At 32.1% G+C, this 11,666-nt stretch overlaps 2 protein-coding genes and 1 long non-coding RNA gene across 3 annotated transcripts; all 3 read left to right on the top strand.

Moving 5' to 3' along the window:
* The first annotated feature begins 862 nt into the window (after positions 1 to 862).
* On the top strand, positions 863 to 3,493 carry LOC139526732 (uncharacterized). Its single transcript, XM_071321895.1, has one exon. The coding sequence runs from the start codon at positions 863 to 865 to the stop codon at positions 3,491 to 3,493; it is 2,631 nt and encodes an 876-aa protein (XP_071177996.1).
* A 4,624-nt stretch (positions 3,494 to 8,117) lies between these two features.
* On the top strand, positions 8,118 to 9,243 carry LOC139528800 (uncharacterized). The gene is made up of 3 exons (XR_011665683.1): positions 8,118 to 8,233; positions 8,802 to 8,856; positions 9,143 to 9,243. It is a non-coding gene; the product is annotated as an uncharacterized lncRNA (long non-coding RNA).
* A 236-nt stretch (positions 9,244 to 9,479) lies between these two features.
* LOC139526731 (U1 small nuclear ribonucleoprotein C-like) lies at positions 9,480 to 9,866 on the top strand. Its single transcript, XM_071321894.1, has one exon. It carries the CDS (start codon positions 9,480 to 9,482, stop codon positions 9,864 to 9,866), a length of 387 nt encoding a protein of 128 aa, XP_071177995.1.
* Positions 9,867 to 11,666: the final 1,800 nt, after the last annotated feature.

The following is an 11,666-nucleotide window of genomic DNA, read 5'->3' as shown; positions in this document are numbered from 1 at the left end:
TAAATGTGACAAATGTGAAAAGTCATTTTCGCGCAAAAGTTATAGAAAGAAACACCAAAAAGGGTGTGAGGGAGGTGTTACAACAAAAACATCCTCCAAATTGAAATGTAAACACTGTGGAATAATATGTTACACTTATGATTTATTGTTTCAACATGTGATAAAAATGCATCCGTTGAATAATGAAGAAAACAATCAAACGTTGCAACAGGGGGGAAATGTCTCAACGATAACAAATGACTTAGCAAAGGAACCATTAAAAACTTCCGATGATGATCCCTCCAAAGTAGTTAAAAAGAGAAAACAATTGAAACGCATTCGAAAAGGTGCTTTAAATGATCTGGTGAACAAGATTGATATAATCCCAGAAGAAGCAGAGAAATATGATCTTTTGCATTTTTTTTCGAACATGAAATTGGAAGTTGAACAAGAATTAAATATGAGACGAAAAAAAGTTCATGACATTAAATGGTATTTGAATGTGAGGGTGGATATGGTGCGAAATATTGAGGATGGAACTAAAGAAAAAGCAACACCGCATTTTCGTAGTAAAACTTACACCTCCCTGGAAAATGATGATAATGATCACAACCTGAACGAAGCGTTTCAAAAAATGAATGGATCCTTGGAAGAATTTATACACAAAGGATCTAATTGGATTGTTAACAAAGTTCTAGGTCTGGAGGTTAATACTGTAAAATACTCACCGATTTCGGGATCCAGTTACATGAAATTACCTTCAAAGTTGTACTCCTCTCTTTCAATAATAAACATCAAAAATGAAGATAGGTAATGTTTCTTGTGGAGTGTATTAGCTGCACTACATCCTGCAGAAAGGAATCCCGACCGTGTTTCTCATTACATGAAGTATGAGGATTCCCTGAATTTGACTGGAATCGACTTCCCTGTTTCTCTTTCCAAAGTGGAGAAATTTGAAAAACAAAATAACTTATCCATTAACGTGTTTGGATGGGAAGATGGGGTAATTTTCCCATTATACATGACTAAAATGTCAAATGGCTCTAATGAAATTGACTTGCTGTATTTGTCCAATGATGAAAACTCTCATTACTGTTGGATTAAAAATCTGAGTCGTTTCCTAGGACATACACATAATAAATCCCACACAAAACTGCATTACTTTCATCGATGTCTCCACGGATTTATACGTCAAGACCTGCTAGATGCTCATCGACCTTATTGTGAACGATTCGACTTTCAAAAAGTACAATACCCCAAGGAGGGTGAAGATGATATTTTGAAATTTAAGGATTACCACAAAACAATGAAAGTTCCGTTTGTCATATATGCCGATTTTGAGGCATTGGCATGTAAACTAGATACATGCTCACCCAGTCCAAATTCTGCTTCAACAACTCATCACACAAAATTTGAAGCATGCAGTTATGCATATCAGGTTGTTTGTACAAACGCGAATTATTCCAAAGCACCAGTCATCTATAGAGGGGAAAACGTCGTCGAACAATTTTTTGAGAGCATGTTTCAAGAGGAAGATTACATAGGAAATATATTAGCAGATGCTGAACCCTTAATCATGAGTACCAACACTGAAAATAAATTCAAAAATGCAACAAATTGTTATGTATGTGGTACATTGTTCTCGAAAACATCGGGTAAAGTGAGGGATCACTCGCATATTGGAGTGAGTGAGTTTGGTGTTAATATGAACTCCCCAAACTATAGTAATTTTAGAGGGGCTTCGTGTAATTCTTGCAATCTGAGTTTGAAAAATACTTCATTTATTCCCATCTTTTTTCACAACTTTCGAGGATTTGATTCACATTTATTGATTGAAGCAGCAGGAAAGTTTAAAGACAAGAGAATCAAATGCATTCCCAACAACATGGAGAAATACATTTCCTTCTCAGTTGGAAATTTGAGATTCTTAGATTCCTATCAATTTATGTCTGAAAGTTTAGAACGCTTGGTAGAGAACTTAGCAATTGATGGGTTAACTCATTTCCATCACTTTCGAAAAGCGTTTCCATCTGAAGAGGTTGCAAAATTACTTTTGCGAAAAAATGTTTACTGCTATGATTATGTGACAAACCATGACAAATTTCAAGAAACTTCCCTACCGCCTAAAGAAGCTTTCTATAATCGTTTAAAGAGAGAAGACATTTCCGAGCAAGATTATCGCCATGCACTGAAGGTGTGGGATACATTCAGCATGTCAAATCTTGGAAGCTATCATGATTTGTACCTTTTGACTGATGTAGTGTTACTTACTGATGTATTTGAGCGATTTAGAAATATGACTACTGATTATTATGGATTAGATGCAAGTCATTTTTTTACAGCACCAGGGCTTGCATGGGAAGCAGCATTGAAAATGACGGGTGTAAATTTAGAATTGTTGACAAGTCCTGATATGTACAATTTTTTCGAGCTTGGCTGTAGAGGGGGGATAAGCATGATATCAAAAAAATATGCAAGAGCCAACAACAAATATATAGATGGATATGATGATGCGAAACAAAATTCATATATAATGTATTATGATGCTAATAACCTCTATGGTTGGGCAATGTCACAACCTCTACCAACAGGGTTAATGTGTTGGCTAGATGAAGATGAAACTAAAAGTTTCAATTTGCAAAACATTTCGCCAGATGCAGATAAAGGGTACATGTTGGAGGTAGACCTGGAATATCCCCATGACTTACACGACTTGCATAACTCCTATCCACTAGCACCCTCACATAAAAATGTACAGGATAATGAACTTTCAAGCTATAGCAAATTTCTGTACCGAGATCTATATGGAGAACACAGAAAACGACCAAACACCACCAAATTGATACCAACACTAGAAAATAAGAAAAATTATATCACACATTATCGTAATTTACAACTGTATACAAACTTGGGAATGAAAATTACTAAAGTCCATAGAATATTGGAATTTCACCAGTCTCCTTGGTTGGCTACTTATATTCAGTTCAACACAAGCAGAAGGCAGGAGGCAAGGAATGACTTTGAAAAAAATTTCTTCAAATTAATGTGTAATTCCGTCTTTGGAAAAACAATGGAGAACTTGCGAAATAGAGTAAACATAAAACTTGTAAACAACGAATCCAGCCTTAAAAAGTGTGTTTCCCGACCTTCCTTTGAGAGATTTCAAATCTTCAATGAAGATTTGGTGGGTGTTGAGAACAAACACATTAATCTCTTACTAAACAAACCTGTTTATGTAGGAAGTGTCATTTTAGAACTTTCAAAAATCATCATGTATGATTTTCATTACAACGTTATGCAAGAGAAATATGGTGGGAACCTAAATCTTCTTTTCACTGATACGGATAGTCTGTGCTATGAAATATATACAGATGACGTATATGATGATATGAACAGTTTCTTGAACTACTTTGATACATCAAATTATCAACCAAGTGACCAATTGCATTCCACTATATACAAAAGAGTGCCCGGAAAAATGAAAGATGAAATGGCTGGTAAATATTTCTTTTAAGTATCAAATTTTTATTTCTAGACTATTGCTATTATACAATAAATTCATATTAAACATTTCCTTAAACATTTGCAACTCCTTTGATTTCATATAAAAATTCTAAGAACAGTGTATTGTTTGTTACTATGTTATTAATATGAATGTTTTGGTAATTTTAGGAGTTCCAATCAAAGAATTTATAGGTTTGCGTCCAAAGATGTATAGTCTAATATATGACATTAAGAATGGTGGAGAGTTATTAGAAAAGGAAAAGCGGACTGCAAAGGGGGTTGCTAAATGTGCTATTGATAAACAAATACGACATATTAATTATAAACAATGCTTAGTTGATAACAAGATGACAATAAATGATATGGATTTAATACGAAGTGAAAATCATACTTTATACATTAATAATGTTCGAAAAGTTGGTTTATGTAACTTTGATGATAAAAGGTTTTGGAAAAACTCAATTAACAGTTATTCATATGGACATTTTAGAATACCAAATGTAAACAAATGTTGTTCGATCTATTGTTAAAACATTTATAAATAAAAAGTATATTGTCTATACGTCTTTTGTCGCCTATATTCTACATATAAAAACAACTATTTTCCCTCAAACTGCTGCAATTGTTGGAAAAAATCAAGAGGGTTAAAATTTCCCTCTGTTGCAACAATCTGCCTCTTCGGTTTTGGTTCGTCCCCAACCGCGTCGTGCTGTCTTTTTCTCCCTGGTGTTACTATTGGCGTGGCAATGAAGGGTGGTGGTGGTGTTGGCGGGGTGAACATCTGTTCTTTTGGTTGTTGTTGTGGGTCCTTTAAAATTAAAAAAAAAAAAACATCACATCAGTTGTTAGAAAAAAAATAACTAAAAAGTTGAAGAGATGAAAAAAGAAGGACCTTCGAGCAGTACCACATTACACCTTAACAAAATACAAAACTTACCTCAAATTGTGAATGTAGCTGCTCCAACATATTTCGCATCGACGTCATCTCAATGAATTCATCCCACCCTAGGGAACACCTGCCTGGGTTGCGCGGATTATTGTTGTACAAGTTAACATAATAGAAACCGTTAACTTTTGTCAAAACAAGAGCCATGTTTCTACCAAACATGGTTCTCATCTCTAAATTTCCCGTACAACCATTCGTCACCATTCGGTCGATTCCGTAGGATTGCCGATTGAATGGACTTACGTAAAACAATCCCACAATGCATTTCACCTGCGACTGTAACTTATGTAAGAAATATGGCTGCTTTTGTTGTGATCCGAATTTGCTTTTTGTTTATGTTCATGCTTGGTGGTGTTGAGAGTCGTTTTGATGTACGGGATTGTGAGAAGAAATATAGTATTGATTTTGTGTTGGAGGAATACAGCTGCAAGTTTCAAGGAGATGGACTTTACAACTATGAGGGTGTAAAGGACAACATCATCAAGATAAAATTTGACAGGCTAACAGAGAAATCTTTTCTCTTCATTGATGGAGATGTTGGCGTTGTAGAAATTTTGGGAGGAGACATCAGCTGTCCATCAGTGAGATGTACCTCGAAGGAAACAGAAATTTGGATCAACACACTGAAATGTGTAAGATTTTTACAAAATTTGCACTCATGCGTTGCAGTGGGGGTCTTATTCTAAACAAAAATCAAATCTTTACCAATCTTCAATGACTCCACTTTTTGGGTTACAAAATTACCATGATGTAAAAGTTTAAAGTTCTTGAAACTTTTTCTTTTCAAAGACAGATCAATAGATCCTTTCATGCTATGATCAATGATAGATTCTAACCCGACAACATGTACTACAAAATGTACATTTATATATTGAAACCATCTCCAAGACTCTCTGATGAAGACCATTTTTAAGCTATAATTGTTTACTTGCTATGACTTGAATAATAGTCACATATATTCCAGCACACACGTTCAGCATACACAAGTTTGTTTTTTTCAACAAAGGGGATTTAGATACAGAGTTATAAGAAGTTGTCTCATTGGCACTCGTATCACCTCTTATTGATATCTATATAGTTTTGAAATATTTAATATAGCATTGTGTTACCAATATAAAAAAAGCCTCCTTTATTGACAAGATCGAGACTTTTCTAAATATATGATCATGTTTTATTCATGCTTCATATCACATCATAGTATTTTGTTTTCACAGAATTCTGAGGAATCTTCAACAATGAAAACTGACAAACAACCTGACCAACCACGTCCAACCGTGACAAATGTCCTGACCGATATAAAACTGGTAATTTATTTCTCAAATTCGGTCGGATTGACTTCAAATTTGACACAATGAAACTAATTATTGAATTATTAACCTCTGTCAATTAAAAACTATAAAAATGTATAGTGATTAGCTAGCTACCTACTGATTTTAATAACTAAGTTAATAGAAAGTTTTCTTTTTCTTCTTGGAGCAATAACTAAGTTAAAATAATGTATTAAAATAAAGGCAAAGAAAGGTGACAAGAATCAATAAAATTAAAACACACCTACATTAATTACTATAATCATAATTTGGAATGTTTTCTTTACAATCAATAAATTTTGTTTTATCTAGTTATTGAGTGATTATACATGTCATATAAAAGCAGGAAATGTGCTTCGTTTTGTTTGAAAAGGATGTGATACAAGCATATACATTAATATTATATTGGAATCACAAAGAAATACAATAAATTAACACACAATTTTCTCTTACAGAAAAATGATTCAATCAAATTAAGTTCCAACAGAACAATTAAGTCACAAATACCTACCCATGCCATAAAATAAACAATACACAATAATAATTTCAATAAAATACACAATACCGTTAACAAGTACAATACAAAGAATAATTATATTACAATACAAAGAATAATTATATTACAATACAAAGAATAATTATATTACAATACATAATACAACACAATATACAATACAACACAATATACAACACAATACACTATACAACACAATACACTATACAACACAATACACTATACAACACAATACACTATACAACACAATACACTATACAACACAATACACTATACAACACAAAACACTATACAACACAAACTTAAATACAGAATACACAATATAAATTTGAATTACAATACAATACACATTACAACACAATAAACAATACACAATACAACACATTTCAATAACAATACAATTTTCAATGACAAATACAAATTTCAATTACAATACAAATTTTTATAACAATACAATATCCTGTTCCTTACATTTCAATTTTTTTTTTTTCGATTTAGGTGTTTCCGTTGTGGACGATTGTTTTCCTGGTGTTTCTGGCATATCTATATTTTCCACTATTTCCGAATTTTGCGCTGGTATAACTTCGGTGTTATAATCAGTCTTAATGATAGCACAAGTTCATAATTTAATTAATTGGATTAACAAATAGGTCATTAATCTAATCATCACAAGCCCCTAATCAGATTAACTAATAGAGCAATAAGAGAACGTTAACATGAATAAACAATATTCACATTCAGCAACTGGGACTGGGCCTAACACTTTTCTTTCCTTCATTTCAACTGTATCTCTCGTGTTCAATGTCGTTTTTAATATTATTGTGATCGGATATTTTAATTGCACTAATTTAAGGTAAGAGGTTAACAAGTTAGAAAACTTATCAAGTCCTACAGTGGTCAGGTCAATATTATTTACCCTTGCAATAATTGTTCACTTTTTTTCTTTTAGTCATTTAAAAATTTAATAAGATAATGATAGTTTTCAAACTTAAAGACATTTATTTAAGTAATTAACATAGTCATTCTATATTTTAAAGATACATGCCTTTTTTCGGTGAATAGGCTATAATGGTCAGGTCAAGTTTTTTGGTCTTTTCAACATTTTTTTTCTTTTTATTTCTTTTAATTTCTTTGTTAAATGTTGCAAACTTCTTTACTACTCAATTTGAATTCATTCATTACAATAACAAAATAGATAGAATCATTTTTATATCGATTCGGACATGAGTCGCGGCAAATGTGTAGTTGGTCAGGTCAAGTTTTCTAACTCTTAAAATATTTTTTTCTTTTTTTTTTCTTATATTTTTGTAATAAATGTTTTAATCTTCCTTGGTATCGAATTTGAAGTCTATCCTGTCAATAATAAATTAATTTTTAGCCGTTTCATATCGGTCAGGACAATAGTATTTTCGAGGTCAAGTTGGTCAGGTCAAGTTTTTTAAGTCTTAAATTATTTTATTTTTATTTTTTTTATTTTATTTATTAAATATAAATTCTCATCTTGCTTGATTCCAAATTTCAAGTAAATCCTTCCAATAACAAAAAAGTATTAGGCATTCACATTTCTGTCAGGACATTGTCAGGACAATAGTATTTTCGAGGTCAAGTTGGTCAGGTCAAGTTTTCTAAGTCTTAAATTATTTTTTTTTAATTTTGTTAATTTTATTTATTAAATATAAGTTCTCATCTTGCTTGATTCCAAATTTCAAATAAATCCTTCCAATAACAAAAAAGTATTAGGCATTTACATTTCTGTCAGGACTTTGTCAGGACATTGTCAGGACATTGTCAGGACATTAGTGTAACCCCAAACAACCAACTATTTCACCCACTTCTTCAAGTTCTTCAAGATCATCCGTAACTACAACGACCCCAAATGTTAAGAGGACATCCAGGCCTGCAACCTCAAATGTAAGAAAGACAACAGGAGGAGCGGATATGAACATGTGCCCCACCACACCACCAATGGAGTCCACCACTATGGTATGTATACATATGGGTAAAAGTAATACAATATTTTGAAACCTTCAATGCTTTGCTTTACAATTAATGAGTTTTGTTGGATATCATACTTTGGCATATAGATAGCTTAACATTGACATACACTCTACATTGAATGACAAAGAATTGTCTCATTTGTAATCTTACATCATTCAATTATTTTGCTTTTAAACAAACCTTAATTAGTGTTCTTCATGTTCTTAAAGAAATTAAAAAAAAAGCAGTTGACCCGAAATATATTTAATTTATATAACAAAAACAAATTTACATAATACATTGTAATACATGATTAAAATTGTTCCTCCTTGATTGAGGTACATGACGATTGTACCTCATCTACTGATTGTAAACTTATGGTCTCTAACATCTCGTCCCTGATTGAGGTACATGACGATTGTACCTCATCTACCGATTGTACACTTTGTGTCTCTGACATATCGTCCTCCTCTACCCCCACTTCATGGTTCCATGGAGGCTGATCCAAGAAGTTGTCTGTCATTTCAGTTCTGTAAATTAAAAAAAAAATAATAATATATTTGTTTTATTCTAGGAAGCAGAATCAAGCAGTATTGGATGGGTGGTTGGGTTTGTGGTTTCTTGCATTGGTAAGTTGTTAATTTGCTGTTATTTCTTCTATTATCACAAAATGTATCATTCATGTCATTGTAATCATGGTAATGCATGCAAGTTTGATCAACATGTTTAAAAAGAAATGTGCTCACCAGTTAATACAAATAATTACAAATTAATTATGGACATATCACTAAGATGATGATTAAAAATGTTCTTTCACTGTTCTTAATACTCTGACAAGTGTACATGTATACCGTAAATGATTGATTGCAGGGTATTTTTAAGGCAGATTTTTGAAATACTTATTTTATTATTTAGGAACAGTGGCATTTATAACTTGGGAAGTTGTTAAATTATTGATGAAGAGGCGCAGGAGGCAGTATTTGAGGAGAAATGTAAGGCAGCGTGACTTTTCGGAGAGAATGAGGGGGAGTAGGGGGATTGAAGAATTTGAACTAACTACACCATAGTGATCTAATTAAATGTGTTCTATTTTCATTAAAGCAATCACAATTAGAAACATCACCTAAGGTTATTAAATTATTACCTCTCTAATATAAGTTAATTAATTATTGTAGATTGGATGCATGCAATATTTGTACTGATTATAGCAGGAGTGGGGCTTATTTTTCAATTCTATCGAGGACTTCGACAGATGTATGATGATATGCAAAACCCCACTCCTGTTATAAATGGACCACCTGCACCACTCCTACCTGTTATCATTGGAGCACTGGGACCACTCCCACCCGTAATAAATGGACCACCTGTAGCACTCCCACCTGTTATAAATGGACCACCCGCAGCACTCCCACCCGTCATAAATGGACCACCTGCAGCACTCCCACCCGTTATAAATGGACCACCCGTAGCACTCCCACCCGTTATAAATGGACCACCTGCAGCACTCCCACCCGTAATAAATGGACCACCCGCAGCACTCCCACCTGTCATAAATGGACCACCTGCAGCACTTCCTCAAGCACCATTGAGGCGTTCGAATAGATTGAAGAATAAGCCAGATTATTATCATAATATGTAAAAATAATAACTTACCTCTTTTTCAAAATTTTGGTACACATTTGAAGGATGCAAATATTTTGCGTCCTTTCTGCCAAAACTTTCACCCCCATCAACACCATATTGTCTCCATAGTACAGGAGGTCCTCTGATCTGGTTATGGTCCCATGTAAAATGTAGTGGTAGATTCCAAACACCATTTTACTATAATTGGTGTTATCTGTATGGTTGGATAGTAATGCCATCTGTCTCCTACTATCTGAATCCGCGGTGCAGAAAAGGCAGGGGATCTGTCTACAATCGACCCATCTTAGATTGGGCACCTTCTCTAATTCATTTGAGACTATCGTGAAGAGATCCATTGTATAGAAGTAGTTTTTTTCTGTTTAAATAAGGAAAAGTGTGATCTGTATATGGGAGGGGGTAGGGTATTTATACTAAAATCATGCTCAGCGAACATTCATCGAATAATTTTAAGAACTGGTAAAAATTGATTTATTCTAGAACTTTTTTTTGAAATGGTATTAAATTCCATATTATGTCTATATATTTGGTAGTGATACACAGATGACTTTTTTTTTTTCTTCCAAAAAATACTTGTATTAATTTTGATTGCCTTAATGAAAATTGAACACATTTACTGATCTATTTCATGTATATATTTTGTTGATGCTTGTAAACATTTAAATAATAGACTTTTCATAGTCAAATAATGTGATTTTTTAAATCTATCAAGTTAACAAGAGTCTTTCTTTTTTATTTTCAAAAATCATGGTGCTTTTCATTGTCCTTTTATTTTATTTACAAAGATCATGGTGCTTTTCATTGTCCTTTTTATTTTATTTACAAAAATCATGGTGCTTTTCATTAACCAATGTGACACATTTTTAAATTTTCCAGGTAAACATGTACTCCATTTTGATATATTAAAGTTGTTTTTATTTACAAAATTTACAAATCATATAATCCTTTCTCATTTGACATTTTTTTTATATATGTTTATGTATAGTTATAACTTAGATATTTTAGAGATTTCATATTATTGTTATAACAATGTCTATGTGATAAGAACATTTCCTAGTGGGAGTCTTTGAACATGTATTCAACAATGTGTTATTATTTTTTATTGTTATCTACCTCATTTACTTGACATATTTTCCATTCAATCTTAATTGTTTAATCAAAATGAATCTACATCCCTATGTCTTTTGCTCTCGGTTGGGACTCATTAGATTTATTGAAAATTCAATCCGCAATTCCATTTACTTTTACAATAAGCTTTATATTTTTCATGATGTAAATGTTCTTGATTAAAATAAGTTTTTTTTTTTTGTTTTTTTTTTTTTTAATTTAACCTCCATCATTGTTTCTCATATCTCATTGTTTTTTTTTTCTTATCAATTTTCAATTAAACATGTTAAATCATCATTTCAATTTTTATGTATTTTCTAGTCAATGTTAATAACAAAATCAGTATTCAGATAAGTTGTATATGTTTTACTCATTTTAAAATTTAACTTAAATCAACATTCCAATCTTGGTTGTAGTTTCTAGTCAATGTTAAAAAAAAAAAATCAGAATGGTATAGATGTTTTTTTTATATATTTCTACAATAAATCTTATTAGTGGTTGTGTTGGTGATATATGTATATTCAGCAGTCAGCTGATTTGTTACTTTTATGCAAAATTGTTTTTAGTCGAGGCTGTTGTTGGTGGGCTTTTTTTTTTTTTTTTTTTTTTTTTTTTTTTTTTTTTTTTATGAGAAATGTAATGTCAATTTTCTTGATTGATATATGCATTAATTTTATTTATTTTTTAACTT

Source organism: Mytilus edulis, chromosome 6, assembly GCF_963676685.1.
Source record: "Mytilus edulis chromosome 6, xbMytEdul2.2, whole genome shotgun sequence".
In the NCBI taxonomy this organism is placed as follows: Eukaryota; Metazoa; Mollusca; class Bivalvia; order Mytilida; family Mytilidae; genus Mytilus; species Mytilus edulis.
Note: the sequence above shows the minus strand (reverse complement) of the source record. Positions and strands in the feature narration are given on the sequence as shown.